A 20076-nucleotide genomic window follows, 5' to 3' on the forward strand; every position below is an offset into this window, starting at 1 on the left:
TACGACTGGTCACCCAGCACGACTGAAAGTACTACCTGCCCCGTAAATCCAAAAGTAAAACGTAGTCAGGATCGCATGCTACTGTAGACCGGAGGGAGCATTGAGAATAACTATAGGTATAATTACAATACTCGACTTTGTTGTGGTTTCCATTCACTCTATTCATCCATCCAGTTTAATTCTCGCCTATTCCTGTTCAGGATGACTGGGATTAATGGAGATTTCTCATCTGATGCTTTTATTCGGCTATTGGGTTTCCTCCTTTTTTGTCTTTATATCTTTGGTTGAGATATTTATTTTAAACAGCCTTTAGCTGAGCAAGAGTCGACCTCGATGCATGGAGGTAACGTGCGGTTGAACAGCGTCGTGGCCCCTCAGGCTAGTCTTGCACTCCCTGCAAAAGATAAGCCACGCGCTGAAAGCTGCCTGCTTCAAGTGTCCGTCTATACCGATTTAAAAAGAAGAATTTCGACCTAAAATCAATCCCCCCGACGGCGCCGCAGTGTCCCGCACCACGCCCTCATTCCCCTTGTTTTCATGCTGGATCAGAAATCAGTGTCAATAGACCTTTAACCCATAACTGATTCAGAGCTTCCACACTATTTCGCTGATCCTGCATTTCAACCCGAGGGCGGAGAGGATTTCAAAAACATCTGAATTTCCACACGGCTCATCGGCGAACAAAACACAGAATGCTGACACATATTAAAGATAAAAGGCATCTGTAAAAACGGTGTAAAGATCAACATCTCTACCCCTGTTTCCATCGCGCACAGAGACCAAAAGAAAACAAAAAAAAACCCTGACAAACAGAATGGGGAATCGAACCACTTGTCTAAAGCGCTTTTCTTATTTGTCCATTTCATGTTACATAAGATTGCACCAATTGGTTGGTTAAACCCATGAAGCTCTGCAGGTCTGCGTCTCTGCAGGAGGGATGGCGGTGCTCATGCTTCTCAGGAAACACCTGCCTCTTGATGTTGGGAGTGGAAATCAGGCGTTCCCGTTTTTTCCCCGACCCCCCTTGCTCGCCCCCGGCGGCTGCTCCTGGTGTGTCCAGCGGCTGAGAGAGAGAGAGAGAGAGAGCGGCATCCGAAAGGGGGAATTTGCGACGCCCCTCAGTGACATAGTTTGCATCGTCACACATTCTGCTTTTTTTTTTAACCCCCCCCGTTGTTATCGTCACCAGACTGTGAGGAGAGGGGGGGGGCGAATGCGTGCACGCATGCATCGCTAGACGTGTTGATGCGTCCAAAACGATCTCCACCCAAAAGATCTCCACCCAGCGCTCTCAACTGAAGCCATAAAGATCTGTGGGATCGTCCGTGTTGGGCGTGGTACACTACGGGTCCCGGAAATCCATTTCAATCCGCAAAGTTTATTTTCTCGTCCTCGCTCTCTGACGTCATTTTCTTTTCTCCAAAGTTTGACTTTTTCTGGTCGATTGATTCCCCTCGCTCGCTTGAGCTGGGAGGGAAATGTTTCGGGGTTTGTTTTCGTGAACGTTCATCCATGTCGGCAGTTTACCGACCGCAGCTAGCCGCGCCGCTTAAGCTTATTCACTGTGGCTGCCCTTCACCTTGCGGGGTGGCGGACCACGCCACCAAAAAAAAGAAACGGCGTGTGGAGGAGCACATGCGTGACACAAACACATTGCACGGCCGTTTCTTATAAAGTGCCCGCTAAATAAAGTATAAAACATGGGATTTTTTACCAAAACAATCTTATGGATTACCACTTTAACTGTAAAGCTCTGGAAATGACTTTTCCTCCCTGTTGCTTTACTGATTGTACTGTTGACTGATTCCACCTTCCTCAGCCAGAAAGAGCTTCGAGGCTGCGTTTGTCTCGCGCACGGACCCCCAACCGCGGCTTGAAACACGTAACGCAGCCCACGTGAAGTGGTGAAGGTTAAAACACCCCTGTATTATTTATTTACTTACTTATTTATAAACCTGTGCTGTCAGCATGCTGGGCACACAACACAGAGTATTTGTTCCATTGCATCTTACACAGAGTTGGTCTGCAAGGGGAGTTGAACTTCTCAACCTGCAATGCAACTCTTTGTTCATTCTTAAATCATCAGGGACTGTTTGTGACAACGCTGCCCTGTGGACGACCTGTGGGATGACGACACCTCGCGACACCTCTCAGCGACATAGCTTGTATCACCTCGCCCTCTGCATTTTCAACCCCCGTTGTCAATCGTCACCAGGCCGTGAGGAGAGGAGGGGAGAGGCGAGCCTCTATTTGCATGCATGCTTCGTAGCCCTGAGAGTGAAGATCGGGCAGATCAGCGGAGGACCGGCGCTCTCCGGTCGGGGAAGAGTTAACAGGATATTTGCTGAGTCACTCGGAGCAGCTGCTTGCCTGCTGCGGCCATAATAACAGACCATAATAACAGCCCGGCGGAAAACGCAGTCGGCTCGCACACGGCCCGACGTGACCCCGTGGGTGAGCAGGCGTGCACTTGTGGGCACTGGCATCCCCTGAGAACCGCCTGGGTGTCGTGGTTTGTGCCGGGCTGATGAAAAACAGTTTGGTCGCTAGGATACGGCCAGGAGGTCCAAAAAAGGCGTCGGAATCTGAGAAGGAAAAAAAAAATATATATATATGTCAATAATAATTAAAAGGAAATTCAATTTGGCGCCCGGTTGCCAAGCCCTTTGAGGTGCACTGGGAATTTGTGCTCATTGATGTTCATAATTGAAACTGGGCAAGATAAGAGATGGAGATGGAGATATCAATGTTAATATATTAAATATATTTTTAAAAAATGGTTCATCTACGGCAATATTGTTTTGTATTATATATGAGAACTTTATCTCCTTTCGGAGAAAACCCTGGAAAGTTGTTTTTTTTTTGTGTTTTTTTTCCTCAAAAATGTGATTTGCACATTTAAAGATCATAAGCAGCTTTGAGCGAAGCATCATTGAGAAAGCAGCGCGCACCGTCACACAGAGCCAGACCAAGTGGTTGTTTTGAGGGAGTCCCAGATATACCGTCAGAGATGGATGGATGGATGGTATTGGTTATGTGAAAAAATGTGAAATAAAGCTTTCGTGCTCTGTCGATGCTCCCTACACGAATCAATGTTTAAAAAGTTTCCTCCACGAATCCCCTGAACAAAAAACAACCTATGCCTGAATGAATGCAGGGCACTGTGCACTGAGCCCAATAACAGCCCTGGGCCTCATCCAGTCAATGGGCTTCATCAAATATATGATAATAAATAAATAAGTTGCCTACAGGGCCAATAAAGAAAAAACTCATTTTAGACCAGAATGGTCAAAGTGTGACTGCAAAATGAGGGTCGCATGACTTTTTGTTAAACCGTAATTGAGGACGTGTGCATGACCAACACAGCCTCTTTAGGGCTAATAAGGTTCCACTCGGGTGAATTAAATTACATTCTTTTTCAACCTGCTATCACGTCTCCCCCACGGCCACAAAGTGTTTCATTTCACAAATGTCGTTTAATTTTTACGAGCATTTTATGTCGGTCGACTAGACTGACTCTCGTGCTGCATTCCCTCAGAAGTCGGCACTTCAGATTTTGGAGCCGAATGCGTTTGATTGGCTCTGTTCGGGGAAAAAAAACAGGGAGGCCCGCAGTGACGTTGTTTGGCGGCTTGTGAATTCTGCAAGCACCTGCGAGTCGTTAAGATCGAAGTCAGACGTCGAAGAAAAAAAAAACCCCTCTGGCAGAGTCTCCCTCTCCGTGCAAACAGAATACTCATCCATGAACTGGATGCGCGGCGGTTCGCTTTCGCTGATGGCTTTTCTGACCCGAGGCGGGCCCCCCCAGCACCAACCCACACACACCCACACAAACAGACACACTAATCGTGTGCCCCCACCCCCAGTGGCCGTGGCCCTAAACAGCCGCATGTAGTGTTTATGCCGGCGGCCGGCCCTGGCCCTGGCCCTAGCCATCTGCCCCGGAAATTCCAACTCGGAATACCTACTTAAATAGCCGTGCTTTTCCGCTTTTCCCTGGAGGAGGTTGGATTTTTCCGAGTTCCAACTTCAGTGGAATGCAGCGTCATATCTTAAGAGACCTCAACTCAAGTGCAGATGATTAAGCCGCATCCCTGGCATGAAGATGCATGCCTTGCATCCTGGGTGATCCGATCGCAAGTGTTCCACTCTTGTGGTGTGTATTTATTTTGTGTAACAGTGCTTGCAATTTCCCACAGAGAAAATCTAACGGGCAAAGTTGAATGGAGAAAAAAATATATATATAAAAAAAAGTTTATATATATATATATATATATATATATATATATATATAACATTTTGTATTTGTAATATTTAAATATTTGATTAGGATTAAGGTATGATTTCTGTGAAAGGGGGAGATTTGAAAAGAAAAATCAAAAGAAAACATCCAGCGGACCGGGTTTGGCCCCTCTGCTGGCCCCAATCCAGCCTGCGGGCCGTATGTTTGACACGCCTAATAAAAAACAAAAATAAAAAAATAAATATTCAAAAAAATCCCCCCTATTTTTTTTGTTTTTCAACTTTCTGTTGATTCGACAATATTTCCAGAGTGGAAACAAAACAACTAGAACCTCCAGAGGTCTCCGCAGAACACACCCCTCTCGCCCGGTCCGAAGGAGGAGGAGGAGTCCAGCTCCGGCTCCGGCTCCGGCTCCGGCTCCGTCTTCCACAGAAGGAAAAAAAAAAGTTTGTACGCACGAACGGACGGACGGAGAAGAGGAGGGAAAAGCCGCGGACGTCAATGCACACCGAGCGGGCACGGGGGGAAGCGATGGGGGCCGGCTCGTCCAACCCGCGCTGCAAGCACGACGCGCGGCTCGACAGCAAGCCGTGGATCCTGCTGCTGGGCTTCGTGCTCTTCTACGTGGTCTACCTGCTGCTGGGCGCCCTGGTGTTCGCCAGCATCGAGCGGCCGGTGGAGGAGAAGCTCCGGGAGGAGATGGTGGCCCTGCGGCGGGAGCTGCTGGAGCGGGGCTGCATCAACTCCACGCTGCTGGAGGAGTTCCTGGAGAAGGTGCTGTCCGCCAACCGGTTCGGGGTGTCGGTGCTGAGGAACGCCACGTCCAGCTCCAACTGGGACCTGGCCTCCTCCATGTTCTTCGCCAACACCCTGGTCACCACAGTGGGTGAGTGGGAGCCAGGAAAACTTTTTGGTGCAAACATTAAAGTGGTCATCCGTAAGATTATTTAGGGTAAAAAAACAAAAAACAAGTCCCAAGTTTGTTAACTTTGTTGAGCTGCCACTTTATTAGACACTTTTATTCATGTCATTTGTGTTGTTATTTGTGCTCCCCTATATGTTGTTTCCATTGGAGGTGGCGGGGTCCGCCACACGCATGAAGTGTAAGGCAGCGGGTGGTCGGTGGGCTGCCGATGCCGATGAATACTCACCTAAATAGAGAACAAAAAATGTCCCCGCCCTCCCAGCTCAAGTGAACGAGACAAAAACAAACCAACCGGTCAGATAGAGGCAAACTTTGTGGGAAAGGAAGTGAGCGTTTCAGAGCGAAGACGAGGGTAAACCTGGACGCGGAGGAAATGAAATGCTGTGAATGGAATTCCGGGGTTCCCGGCGTCGTCCTCCCAACACAGACCAGCTCACGGACTTCCGCTTTAACCCTCCCGCGCTGCGGACGGGAACGTACGGTTTTCACCCTCAAAACGCAGGTCTGCCTGAGGAGACACCGAGGGTCGTGAGGCAAGCCCACCTCTCCACCCCATTTCGACACGACTCCACACTTTGGTCGTATTCGTCCGACAATGGAATCGGGGAAAAATGTTCTTGTGCCCTGACGGAGTGACGTGTAGCTGGGAGGAGGGAGGAGGGCGGAGGGGAGGGGGGGGGTCAAAGTCATCTGGATTTTTTTGGGGGGGAACGGGGCGCTCCACATCCCGGCCGATAAGATAAGTTAAGTGACAGATGGCGTCACGTAGAAACAATGTGTGTCAGATGCGTATCGGATGGAGGGTCCCCTACGAAAGTTGCCCAAAAAGTCAGTTTTTTTTTTTTTTTTTTTGTTTGTTTTGTTTCCCCCCAGAGCCCTTAATCACTGTACAGTCTTCCCGAGCTCATATTTGACATTAAAAAAAAAACCAATGCCACCCCCACCCGCGTTTAACCTCTACCCGCTTCCACAGCATCATATCCCATCCATGTTTCCCCCCCAGTTACGCACATGAAACTTCCATTAAATCGCATGGATACACAGGGAAATGTTGTACGAGCTGTAGAGTTGTACTCTATTCCATGCAAAACCCCGATGGCCACGCCCCTCCCCAAAGACGTGGAAAGTGTTCTTCCCCCCCCCATGTCATTTTATGTTGTGAATTCAGCCCCCGAGATGTATTTTCTCCCAACTACTGCGACTTGGAATTCCTGAAATACAGGCTGGAAGTGTCGAGGTCAAAGTGCTGCTGATTTGCATAAGGCAAATAAGGACACGCGAGCACGGGTGGCGCTCGCCGCGACGGCAAATGCAAGTTCACGCTGTTGTCTGCACAGAAGTGACGTTGTATTTGGAGACGGATCTTCTTCTTTTCCCTCGTATCGCGTTAACATCACACTTCTCTTCTATTTTTGTGCAACATATTAGTTCGTTTTTTTTTTATGTGGTTTCTCACGGTGGTTTTTAATTTTTTTTAACGGTACTTTCGACAGAACACGCCTGCAATGTACTCAACCCTTATGAACCGTTGTCGGGAAACAGAAATGACAGACCTCTCTGTTTTCCCCACGGGGCATTTTAGGATTGTTTTCGTTTACTTGTCCTCTCGTTGTGCAGCGCTCCGCTCGAAACCTGGAGACGACTCTGGCCGTGGAAGCAGCTTGATGGTTTTAGATGGGATTTTAAAATAATTAAAAAAATAAATAAAATACCCGGCGGCCGGACTGCGACTGGTAAAAGTATTTTTATTATTATTTTTTTTAACCAGGTGAAATCATGTTTGCGAGGCTGGAAAGGCCTTTCGAGATGCAGTGCAGGAAAACCGTGTAACCGAACCAAACCAGACGAGTCAAAGTGTTGTGGTGTTGATTTTCCTGCCTCCTGGCTGTTCACGCAGAACACATTGCAATTCAAATGTGGAGATGAACAACAAAGCAGAATAAAGATCTGTATCTGCGGCTTGTGTTTTGAAGGAACTATGTTTGGCAAACCCTCTGAGTGACTAAGGATAAACAACCTAGTGGGCCGACCCGCACAGAGAGGGCTTTGTGCGCTTCTCAGACCTCGGTTTGTTTTTCCCTCTTCTTCAAAAACACATTGTCCCAATCGTGCTTTTATGGAGGACCTTTGTGAAACTTGACGGTGTAACGATGTTAGATCTGGGCCTAATAACTGTTACCGTGGCACTTTTGGATAACAGACGTTTATTTACTAGTTACAGGATCTTTTATTGGTTCTGCCTGCAAACAACCTGGAATGGATTGAGATTTAACCCAGGGTGTTTAAAAAAAAAAAAAAAAAAAGGATCAGTATTGACAACGTCCCCCATCACTGAGTTTCCTCTTTTTATCAGGATAGTTAAAGTGTTGCCGATGGAGGGAATTAATTTCAGCAGCGAATAACAAAGAAATTCGAAATCCTCCTTGACGTTCGATCTAACTAAGCAGTAGGGATGCAACGGTGTTGTCGAGCCGTTGGGTACGCCCCCTACGGGTCAATACGCACACGTGCACCGCGGCGTCACGGGGGAAGTCCACCGGACGCGTTGAGCCAGCCTACAGGCGCGGCGCCGCGCGGCGTGCAGTAAGTGCCGCTTCCTTTTGAATCCACGGTCGCTGAACTGCGCACGGTTACGCAGACTTTTCAACAGAAAGGTGAGATCAAACAACATGGAAAATATTTTTTGTAAAGAGTGCAATCAATCAAGGCGTCCAGTCGGAAAGTAACCCCCTGGGATGGCCGTGTCGTAAAGAGAGGGTGTCCCCATTACGCACGGTTTCGTTCCATAGGGGGGCGGTGGCTCACGAGGTGGAGCGGGTCGTCGAGTCATCGGAATATTGCCGGTTCGATGCCCTGCTCCTCCTGGTAGCTGCTGACATGTCCTTGAGCAAGACACTTAACCCCCTAACTGCTCCCCGGGTGCCGCTCCATGCAGCCCACTGCTCCTAGGTACGTCAGTTACTGGGATGGTAAAATGCAGGGAGATGCATTTTGCCGCTTCAGTACTTGTACTCTGTGCAATGACAATGAGCTGAATCGAATGTAATCTAAGCTAATACGCACTTGTTTCGTTCCATAAGGAGACGTAAAATAAGGTAATATAAAAAAGCTGCCGTGCGGATCGGTAGTACGTGCATCGTCTGTGCCGTCGGAGAGAGACAGGCGCGCAAAAGGCACCCGATCTCCCCCTCTCCTTTTTAGCACAACTTTGTCCCATTTAATTATTTCCAAATTTGGGTCTGCTGCGAGGGGAAGTAAAGGAAGGTGTGGGCCGTGACTTCCACAGAGCCCGGATGGAGTTATTTAAAGTGTAGGGCTGCCCATTGCGTTGTCCATTCAGAGGTGCTCAAAATTGTCCAATTCAACAGGAAAGCTGATCCCTGGGAGGACAACAATGAAACGGAAAACTGGATTTCACACTGTGGAAATGCATGACGTTATTGGTCTTGGAATGTTGCCATTGAATGACGCAGACGAGAGAGAAGCAAGAAGAAGAGCTCAACTATGAGCAGGACGCAGGCTTTTACTTTCTCTGACTTTGTGGAAACCCGGTGTTTTCACGTCACGGACGGTGAAGAAAGGTGTTAAGACGTGAGAGTGGCCGACGCTGACACGGGAGTTTACTGCGGCGCTGAACTGAAATAAAAGGAACGAATCGTCGGGTCTTCATATCGAGCAGCCAAACCCGATTCGACTGACAGAACCGAGTCGGGCACAGCCCTACAGTGGAAAATACTAAGATCGGACGTTAATCTCCAAAGTGTTAAATCAACCCACAATAAATTAGTAGAGCAAACGTTACCCCCGCCCGATCCCTCCTGTAGACCTCCCAAATTTCCTTTTTTTTTTTTTTTTTTTTCTTTTTCACTCGGGTTCATCTGGCTCTTTGTCATTTGAATCAATTTGCTCATCCGCTTGTGATGTCGGCGGGTGAGTCGAACATTTCGCCCCAGAGTCAAACAGCTTCCTCTGCTTCGTCATCGTGCCGGTGCTCCCCACGTGAGTGGGGGCACCGACGCAGGTGCAGCGTTCTGGTCCCGACTGCAACCGCAATATTTAAATATCACTGATGCAAAGGCCTCTGAGGTGAACTTTTGAGACTCGAGGCGAGGTGCGATGTGCAAACACAGTTAATTATAATTGTCTCAATTACGCCGACCAACTGCCACCAGGAGAGTGAGAGTGTGAGTGAGTGAGTGAGTGAGTGAGTGAGTGTGTGTGTGTGTGTTGCCTTTACTCCGTCTACATTTAACCCACCTCCTCTCCGCAGGTTACGGCCACACCACCCCTCTGTCCGACGCTGGGAAGGCCTTCTCCATCCTCTACGCCCTGGTGGGCGTTCCCTTCACCATGCTGGTGCTGACCGCCTGCGTCCAGCGGCTCATGTACCCCCTGGTCTACGCCCCCATCGGGCTGCTCCAGCGCTCGGGCCTGGACCCCCGGCCGGCCTCGGCGCTCCACTTCTCCCTGCTGGTGGTGCTGGCGGTGCTGCTGTTCTTCGTGGCGCCGGCCGCCGTCTTCAGCTCCATCGAGGCGACCTGGTCCTTCCTGGACGCCATCTACTTCTGCTTCATCTCGCTGTGCACCATCGGCCTCGGAGACTTTGTGCCGGGGGAGCAGCCGGGTCAGGCGTACCGGCCACTGTACAAGGTTGCGGTTATGGGTGAGTCCGGCTTGCATTCCGTCTGTCTGCAAAACTCTCCGTCCATATGAGGAAAAATATGAGTAGTTCTAGGGCTCCAGGTGCAACCCCGTGGACGGTACAGATAACATCTTCTGTAACATTATCTAACTTATTTTTAACCGGACCTCGGCAGAGAGGCCTTACTTGAATATTATTCTACAGTGCGTCTCGTCCGTCCATCTATTGATAAAGAAGGTGGAGCTCATCAGGATCCTGTTGGAGCCGCCGGCCATATCCTCACATGGTCCAGGCTCGGATTCAGAAACGTTGCGCACAATTACAAAAGATGGACCTCTGTAATAAGTTGGGTGTTTCTCGGAGGCGCAGGGAAGCTCGTCGACGATATTTACCTTAGAGGCTGGGCTTGTCATTTCAACCCAGGCCTTATTAAAATGTTGGACTGAGTGAACGCCTCCATGACTGTGTCCAGAAATTGATTGAGAAGGCTGGGATTAAGAACTGGGTTGGGACTGGTTGCAATTCATGATTAGCTGCTGGGTTTAAAATACGATGCCAGGACCGCACAAACAATATCAACATTTTAACAGTCTATACTTTTTTGTGTTTGTGTTTCTCTTTCTTTAACTGATCACCTTCATGTGATTTTTGGTTTTTGAATCGTTTTTGTTCTGACAGCGGGAAATGAACTGACACAGCAGGGATGACATTTAAAAAGTGTAAACTGCGCTCGACTGATTTCACCGCAGAAGACATGATATCCTTTGCAGTTCCTGAGAATCCTTGTTTTCTTTATCTCCATATTTGTTATTTTGGTAGAAATGTTACATTTTGACGCCATGAACCAAAAACAATAATGGTTTATATTTTAACATTTTAAAAATTAATTGCATTTCACTCATGTCACACAACCAGTATTATTCATTCGTTCTCTGTTTTAAAGCCCTCATCCCTGTGATGAGGGCTTTGTGACGTTTCCCGGTGCCGACAGGTACGAATCAGGACGAGACGGCGATTTTTTATTTTTTTTTCTTAATTTTAATTTTATTTTTGATATTGTTTGTTCAAAGCAAAGCACATGGCTCGGGTGTATTAAACCCTTTCTGGATTTCGAACCACCGACCCGCCTGGCCGCGGCCCCCGTTCTGTTCTGCTTAACGTCCAAAGGGCAGCGGCAGGACCGCACTGTGTCGGCGTCCAGATGGAACGTGATAAAAATGTTAAGAGCTCGTACCGTCGGGGTGATCAGGCGCAGACGGGGAAGACGGAGGGGGAACGCGATCGATGACCCAAACTCGGGAAATGACCCCAGTGCTCTTGGCCTGGTCTTGCACCCCTGCATCCTTTCGCTGTTCCATGAGTTTCCTAACCCTGGGGATCAATGAAGCGCTCTCCTTTTTTTATTTTTCCATTCGTGTTCTGTAGGATTCTGCCTCGCTCTTAATAAATAACTAGATAAATACATGACATTCACTCCTGCCACGCAAACCTTTTTCGTTATTTATTTTTTTTTGTCTTCCTGCTGATGATGAAATAGGCCACTTGGTGTCAAACGCGCCATCAATTTGGAACAGTGGCCTGCAGGAGTGATCAGGCCGGGGACACAGGCGACATGCAGGCCGTTCTTATTGTTTGTGAGTGTCAGAACGGTGACGTGACAGAAGATGATGTCTTCGGAGTCTCTGCGTTCGCTGTTTGCCTGGGGGGGGGCGGTCATGGGGTAGGAACGTCCGACTTTGCTCTACAGCAGTTTGAAGGGAAACTTCCCTTCCCGGGTCAAAGGAATCGCCCGAGCCCACGTGCACGTGTTGGGGTCTGCTCTTTGTTTTTTTGTTTTTTTTTATTCCCCTCATAGGTTCTCGTCGGTCTCGGAGCTTAACCCTCTGGAGAGAGGCCCACTCATCCGCAAACAGGGGGGCTTTTTTTTTTTTATATCTTACTTGCTTGGCCCGAGCTATACATTGATAATATTAATGTAGGTCATGCCATGATTGACCTGAATGTCCTCTCACAACTGAAGGAGGATTAGAGGCCACTTTGCTGGAAATCACTTGTTCTCGCTGGCTGGAAAGCACGTCCTGGGGGGGCGGAAATAACATTTTATACCCAAGGTGCTCGTTGCTAAAAGCATTTATGGTGATTCTCTGTCAATCTATGTATTCACACCTAATATGAACAAGTAAACAGTACCACACCTACTTGGTGTTACAATGGAAAATCTAATTGGTGCGGATTTCTAACGGTTGCACATCTGTGAAAACACTAGATGGAGCAAAGTAGTGTGTCCGTAAGGTCAATGGTAGAAACTTTTTTTTTTTTTTTTTTTTTAAACCTGTGCCAAGGCCTCTGTAATCCTTTATTTCAGTTGTTTAATAGTTGGCCTCAATGCAGAGTGGGGGCGGCATTGTGTGGGATGCCTGCTCTGTGGATGTGTGGAAGAAGAATAGACATGTGACTTGCACGGAGACAAAGGAACCAAAGTGTCATTGTCAAACAAAAGTGTCAAAAAAAACAACCCAAAAAAAGCCCCTCTGTACAGTTACCCAGCCACTGCATAGACGCATGCGCATTCAAAAGGGTCGGATGTTGGCAATCGAATATGCATCTGGATTCTTATGATCCTTCAGCCCTGGGCCTCTCTCCACCGCAAAGGACGGCGGAACCAGGGACGTGGTTCCTCGGGCCTTCTGCAACAGGAGGCGCTCGGTAAGTTAGTTCCTGGTCCCCAATAAGTCCTGGCTAGTGCGGTGGTACTTTTCAACGAGAGAAGTTCCTTCCGTGCAGTTACCAGGTCAGATTAAAATGAGGTCACAACCAGCTGCTGACATGTAAGTTCAGAGATGCAGCCCTGCATCATTGTGAGGGTAGCAAGCCGGGATAGAGGTGTCCGCCATTTTGAGGCGTAGGTAAATGCCCCAAAAAGCCGAATGCATGTCATCAGATCGGAAACGGAGCGCCGTTGTGACCTGTCCGGTTTGTCTCCCTCTGCCTCCAGTCTACCTGTTCCTGGGTCTGATGATGATGTACCTCCTGCTGCGCACCTTCCACAAGATGTCCGACCTGCACGGCCTGACCAGCTTCCTGCACCTGCCGCACTGCGACGACACCGAGCAGGAGGAAGGCCGGGAGCCCATCATAGCGGACGGCCCCCGGGACCGGGCCCAGTCCTTCCTGGCGGAGAAGCACGCCACCAGGCCCCTGGACCCCGGGTCCCAGCCCACGTACAACAGCATCAACAAGGGTTGAGTCGCGCCACCCGAAACCCGTCCACTACCTCCAGTGACCAACCACCCGGGTGACCCGGTGGGGTGAATCTGAAGCCTTGTTTTTGTGTTTCTGTGTCGTCTTCGTCTTTCTGTTGTCTCCTCGTCTGACGACGCGGGGCCGCGGGGAGCACGGAGGCCACGGATATGAATTTGAGAAGGGAGATTTGGCAGTTCTGTCAGTTCATCAAGATGGAAACGTTTCTCTGTGCCGCAGGAGAGGGATCCGAAAGACGTTCCGTGCACAGTTGTACCCTCCGATAAAGCACCCAAACTTTATTCGTTGTTTGGCTTTCGACCAAGCAGACTTGGCATTTGTGTCTGAGCCACGGCTCACACAGATCAGGAAGTGTTTTTTTTGTTTTGTTTTGTTTTTTTACACCCAAACCCAACGACTGACAGTGACCAAACATATTTTGTGTGGATGTTTTTATGGCCTTTTATAGTTAGGGTCGAAGGCCTACCTGAGCTAACACTCAAACTGCTGTGTATAATCAAGCCCGGTTGTAGACACATCGTAAAAAAGCACATCTCGTTACCCCCAAAATTGTTGTTGTTGGGTGGGTTCCTGTACCTGAGAAAATGGATCTTTGGGAAGTGTTTCTTGAGCGTACTCAGAACATGGGTGGTCCACTGGTATGCTGCTGCCCCCTGGTGCTTAATGGTCTGTACTGCACCGTGTCGCTGCACCTCCAAAATGGTAATAATAGGGTTAAAACGTTGGTTTGGAGGGAATCGTGCGGGAAGTAGTGCCGATGCAAACCGAGTAAACAGGTAAATGTTGGATCGTGGCAATTTGAAGTGTGACGCTGAACGACGGAAAGCCAATTAGTACTCGTCCATCTCCCTTATACATATTGTTTTGTTATTTGCGTATGACTGTCATCGATATTTTTAAACATTTAATGTGGTGTCATGTTGATTCCTTTTTTCATCCACGATCACAAAAGTAAATTTAAAATCGCACACAATTAGAGAAATACATCTCTCTTGCCATCACCGGGGAAATTGCATCCTGATACTGTAAGTTTGTATTTGTACATATAGTTTTTTCCAGACCACATTGGTGTACACAAGTTATTGGAATGTCAATTTGACTATTCGTATTGCTTAAAATTATATAATAAACTCTGCTTTGTAATATGTTGTCATGTGTGATATCTCAACATCAACACTTGTAGCAAATATTGCTGCGCTTTGCAAAATTTCTGTAAGTCTGGGTTTTTCCAAACAAAATCACTTCCATAGATTTATTAACCTTTAACTTAAAGGTATTAATACTTTCTCTCAATTTCAGAATACTGTAGCTCATGGAGATGGGGGTGAAGGCAAGAGGTACCAACATAGTTCTTCATTCTTTGATGCTCCACTGTTACTTATCCCTTTAAACAAACTGATTCTCAGTATTCTTTTTTGACTAGTTGAGATGTATGTCATTAATGGAAGAAAAAAAAAACACTCCCTCCAATCATTACGTTCCCCTGATCCAAAATTGTCAGTCCAAGTCTCACTGTTGAACTAAAGTAAAGTGGTTTGGATCAGCACCTGATACTGTTTACTGGTCCCAATTGATGGTGAAGTTTTATTGATCAATCCCGAGTATGTTTTGTTTCATGGAAATTAATATGTGGAGATGTAGAACATAAATAATGAAGTTCACAACATATGACAATTTTTATTATTAGAAACAGAACATAAACAAGGTAAAAGACATTCCAGGTTTATTAACCTTAGCCTTAGAAATATACATACAGTATTTTAGATTGGCCAGAAAGCCCAAACTAACCACAAAACTAGAAAATATATTTTAACAAAGCATTACAATAAAATAACTGCTAGGGTGATACGTTAACAATTTTAAAACACTACAAATGTAAAATAATTATAAAATACGAATACAATATTTTATTAAAATTACCCATCTTGTTATCAAGTTCATTTATAAATAATTTGACATTGCAAGATTAAGTGAGTTAAGTGGACCTTTGCATAAAAAGCAACTTTGATCCACAGTAACAAAGAGTTATCTTTACAAAAACCTGTCAGACAGGGCTAAGATTGGGCTTTTCCCAAACACAGGGCAGTGGTATTGGATGCATCTAGTACAGTTTGCGTCTTCACCCCTGAGCCTGTTCAGTCTGAGTTTGACCGTTTCTCTTAACATACTTGTGCTCACTTAAGGAACAAGACATCAGAATCTTACGGGCAACATTTCGATTTTTAAACTTTGCCTCTTGAGTAGACACCATCTTTCTTTCTCCGCTGAGGCAACACAGCTGGATGTCTGAGGACAAAAGGCTTGATTCACATTAAAGGCCATGCATATTTTTTAACAAAAGTGCAACAATTCAGAGACGTAAACCAGACCGAAAACGACCCAACAATTACATTTTAAACCACAAACAAGGGCCGGGAACCGCAGGTGGCCACATGCTGTCGACATGAGCCACGGCTGGCAACATTAACATGTTTCCCCCAGCTGCTGTAGCACGTTATCAGACTTGCCATAATACGTTTTATGGTAGAAATTAAGTCTTGGAGGCTGCTGGTCATATTTAGGAATCAGTTTGCCTGGCTGGTGGACCACGCCTTTCCCTCAGAGCCCTGGTCCAGCTTCGACACAAGTATTCAGTCACAAAAAGCATCAGGTCAGAGGCAGAGCAGGAACCATACAATAATGTATGCCATGCAACACAGCCAGAAACCATTTCATATTCATTTAAAACATTATACTGTTGTTAAAATAATAATTAAAAAAAAGACAGGATACAACTTAAATATATCTCAAAGCAATTCTCAATCTCACTTGGACCAGATATTAGAAGTTATTTCATAACTTGATATATCTTAAAAATACCTTCCTAACATCACTGTTCACCGTCAACCTTGTTCCTCTCATCACATCAACATTTTGCTTGTCTTTCAAAGCCACCACAGGCTCCATTGCTTCATCACAGACCCATGTGTTGCATGTTTGCCCAAACTCCAAGGGACCAGATCAAAATGCTGTACTGCCCAAAAGAGGAGTAGAGTAGTAGATAAACTACTTGCAGTGTAAAAACAGGTTAATTATGGGGTTACATATAATGCAACACTAATTCTGAGCGATGGCAAATAAACACACACCTTTCCCCAATGTCAATTATTTTGTATATTTTACCCTTTGGGTTATACTCCAATCGATTGCCAGAAACACTGTCCAATCACTGCGTCCTCTCAAACTAGCCTGCTTCTTTAAGTTAGATTCAAATTCCTATATCATTCATCTATATATATGTATATATAAAAAAGATTAAATAAATCATTTCTAGCACCAGATAAGAATTTAACAAGGGGTAGTGTTTTCAACTAGTCTGGTGATGACCCAATCTCCTGATAAAACAAGTTCTGCATTCAAATATAAAAAAACAATATTTGATTCTACTAATTGAGTCAGTTTCAAAGTTTCCACTTCAGTCTTTGTTTTGAACCCAAGCCCATGCGGTTGAGGAGAATTTCCTGTTGATTGATCCTCCTCCATCAGGATTCCACAAGGATCTCCATCAGGTGCTCCAACTCCAGGCCTTCCCTCCCGTGACCCTGGCCTGAGGAAGGCGAGCAAGAGGAACTTGCAGGACTGAAGGCGGAGAAGGAGGGCAGGCATATCACGCTCTGATTGAAGGAAAGGGAGAAGGGAGGAGAGGAGGAGAAAGAGATGGCGGACGGAGATAAGGGGGAAGAGGTGGAGGACAGAGGAGGGAGGTAACGCAGGTAATCGTCTCCGCCCGAGTGGCCCCCTCCTCCTGCCCTCATCCCCAGCGCCCCCATGTCCCTCTCTAGCAGGGACGTGTCTATGTCCTGGAACAGGTCATCAACGACCAGATCACCCAAGTAGCTGGACCTCATCACTTCGACGCAACTCTCTATGGCCCTGGACTCACCAACGCTTCCCCACTGACCCTTGACCCCTTGTTTGGACGCTACGTCTCCCAGAGGGACGCCGGCGGGCGCCGACAGGTTCTCCAGGGACCTCAGGGGTGTACACGACGTCGCCTGACCGAACGGGACGCCGGGGTTCCCGTCGGCGGAGGATTCCAGAGTAGTCAGGATTGAGGAGATAGCGGCCGAGAGCGAGAAATCCTGGTCGGACGACATGGACTCCCAGTCCTCGGAGTCATCCTCCATGCGAACGCTCTCATTCGGGATACCCGAGGGGCAGGTGGCCGGAGACCTGCTCGAAACGGTGTTGTGGTGGTTCGACGCTGCTGATGCACCACGAGCTCCAGCTAAATGGGTGTTATGGGGGTGGCGGTTTGGTCCTGCCACACCGTGGCCCGCGTTCTCCTTGGATTGGGGAGCGGACGCCGTGCGGGGCGGTGAGCCACCATTACCCTCCGAGGACCTGCTCGCCCCCAGACTGATTTGCCTGAGGGTGTTCGCTATTAAAACCGACCTCCGGAGACTTGGCTCGGGCAACTCCTGGCCACGCTGGTACTTGTTGAGCGAGACGCAGAACACAAACTGCCGCTGGCTTTCCAGGGCCACCGCGTTTTCCCAAATCTCCGCGTCCTCCGGCTGCAGCTTACGCTTCTGCCCCTTCATGATCATCCTTGAGATGGAGAGATGATAGATACATAAATACATTATGCATCCCTGGAGGTAAAGCGCAGTGTTGCGGCAGCATGCAGAGAATGTCAATAAACCCAAAAGTTTGCTAAAAAAAATGATGTAAAAAAGACAATATACAATGAACCTAAAAATATATATACACACAGAACGGCATTTTACAACTAACCTAAACATTTACAATGACCTTCTGTCTCAACAATGCACATTGTCGTAAATAGGACACTTATGGGACTGGGTAAACTATTAAATATAAAAAAATAGATATAATCCATACTGTGTTACAACAAGAATAGCACGGACCTGTTACGTAAGGAAACGCTGATAAACCCAAAACTCATCCGACCTGTTGATCTCACTTCCCGTCTCCCACTCCTCGTCGATACCGTCGCTCTTGCTAACGTCGTTTCCCTTCGCGGTTTAACCGATTTGAAGTTTAATACTTTTAAATCGCGCAGCAAAAAAAAAACCCAACAAAATCGTCGAGACGAACGGGAGTCTTATATCCTTATATCCTTATATCCTCATATCCTCACCCGGTGACTGGCGCCGCTGCGGGGAAAGGCTCCTTCTCCCGCCCGTGATTTGAGTTTTTTTTTTCTTTTTTTCTCTCAACGTAAGCGGTGGGGGAGGGCGGTGGAGCGTGGCATTGTGGGTAACGGCATTATGGGTAATGGAGTTTTCTTTTGCGTAGCTCGGACGGGATTGGTGGCGGCGGGTGTGGCATGGTGGGTAATGTAGTTCTTTCCTCTTCGTCCTTTTTTTTGAACGATTCTAAAAAGTCTTCAGTCCGACTTTGAGAATTTATATTTATATTTTGAAGTACAATGGTCAAACATTTCGGTCTGCGTTTTTGTCTATGTTCGTATTTGTATTTATAAACTGTTATTATTTTTAATTGCCAAGTGTTTTTTTTTCTCCTCCTTTCTATTTTAAGGTTGTCTTCACTCACTTTAATAGCAACACTTGCCCCTTTTACGTTTTAATTCTCGGTGACACTCTTCACCTGTTTTTCCAGTTCGTTTCGGGGCTTTAAAGGTGTGCTTCCCGTGCGAATAAAGCCCCTAAGAAACATAAAAGCTTGACCCGAACTGGGCCTCGGTGGCTGCGCAGAGTGGCATTGTGGGTAAGTAACTTTAAACGGTACATTTCAAATAACGCCTCCACGTTTTGCAGGTGGTGTATTGCACAGCCTTGAGTGTACGGAACAGGGACGTTGGTTTAAGTAACACAAGAAATGTTTGATTCATTTATTTTCTCAGCGATCGAGCATTGGTTTCCCCATTCCAGTCGCCGATGTCGTGCCAAAAAGTGATCATCCGCCAGAAAGTGCTTGCCGTACGCTGGGTGGGCTATGGTCTGTAAAATATAACCCTCAGGAATGAAACAGTCCTTTTGAGTCCAAAAAAACCTTTCAGTCGCAGGGTAGGAGCTACAATTACCTTTTTTTACAAGGGGAAAACGACACTTTACTGGTTTTGGCCGTTCAAAAGGCATTTCCACAGGTAAAAAGGACTGGGTGGGCTATAAGCTTTGAAATATAACACCCATGAAGTGCGCAACTCCATTTTATGAGTTGTATTGGCCCATTAAACGTATTTAAACTGGTAAAAAAAAGGACTGGGTGGGTTATAATCTGTCAAATATAACCATAAAGAGTGGAACCAAGTCATTTTGAGGCAGAACCAACCTTTCGGCGACAAGGCAGGCGCTGCGATGAGTTTTTGGCAAGGGCAAAATGACATGTTACTGTTTTTGGCCCCTTTTAAAAAGGCATTCCAACAGGCAAAACATACGCGCTGGGTTATAATCTGTAAAATATAACCCCCCTGAATGAAACCAAGTCATTCTGAGGCAAAAATGATGTTTCGGTGACACGGTAGCGGCTGCGATCACTTATTGGCACGACACCGGTCTGTATGATCGAGTTGCATTTATTCATTGATGATTGATTTATTGATTCATCGATGATTGATTCATTGCTGATTACATCACCGGTGGGTGGGTGAGGCATACCTCCAATAACGAAAGTAAACACTTCCTGTCCAGCGGAACCGGACCGAAGTGGTGAGAAGAGTGACCGAACAACGAGGACATTTGGAAGATAATCAAATAAAAATGTTAGTTTGCTGTTCTGCAGATGTCAGTAAAAAAAAAAAAAAAAGTGATCTCGTTTGACGAGCTATGACACGCTACGCGGGTCGTTTCCGAACGAGCACAGGAAAGGGTGAAAGTCGGTGGTAAATGCGGTACTTTATCAGATATGTTTACCTTGCTGCAGGTAGGAGCCGCGTCCCCCCTCCGGAGTGAAGCTCCGTTTGTTGACACCGAGTTTACGCCGAATTACGATGGCGTGACGTCAGGCGGGTCGTCGGTGGAAGAAGGGGAGAGATATGCT

At 46.9% G+C, this 20076-nt stretch overlaps 2 protein-coding genes across 2 annotated transcripts; one reads left to right on the plus strand and one right to left on the minus strand.

The window, feature by feature from the left end:
• The first annotated feature begins 4679 nt into the window (after positions 1–4679).
• On the plus strand, positions 4680–14196 carry kcnk6 (potassium channel, subfamily K, member 6). The gene is made up of 3 exons (XM_080007539.1): positions 4680–5129; positions 9439–9831; positions 12806–14196. Exons 1-3 carry the CDS (start codon positions 4745–4747, stop codon positions 13054–13056), a joined length of 1029 nt encoding a protein of 342 aa, XP_079863665.1. The 5' UTR covers positions 4680–4744; the 3' UTR covers positions 13057–14196.
• A 2396-nt stretch (positions 14197–16592) lies between these two features.
• On the minus strand, positions 16593–20037 carry sertad3 (SERTA domain containing 3; the record flags this gene model as incomplete). Its single annotated transcript, XM_080007099.1, has 2 exons — positions 19950–20037; positions 16593–17661 (listed from the first exon to the last, which is right to left on the minus strand). Exon 2 carries the CDS (start codon positions 17658–17660, stop codon positions 16593–16595), a length of 1068 nt encoding a protein of 355 aa, XP_079863225.1. The 5' UTR covers position 17661; positions 19950–20037.
• Between the last annotated feature and the right edge of the window lie 39 nt (positions 20038–20076).

This window comes from Zeus faber, assembly GCF_960531495.2.
Source record: "Zeus faber genome assembly, chromosome: 9".
Taxonomy (NCBI): Eukaryota; Metazoa; Chordata; class Actinopteri; order Zeiformes; family Zeidae; genus Zeus; species Zeus faber.

Excerpts from the sequence above, each read along its gene's own strand:
- kcnk6 (XM_080007539.1), top strand. The coding sequence starts at position 4,745 with ATGCACACCGAGCGGGCACGGGGGGAAGCGATGGGGGCCGGCTCGTCC. Across the intron at positions 5,130-9,438 it reads CACCCTGGTCACCACAGTGG|GTTACGGCCACACCACCCCT; the intron begins GTGAGTGGGAGC and ends TCCTCTCCGCAG. Across the intron at positions 9,832-12,805 it reads GTACAAGGTTGCGGTTATGG|TCTACCTGTTCCTGGGTCTG; the intron begins GTGAGTCCGGCT and ends CTCTGCCTCCAG.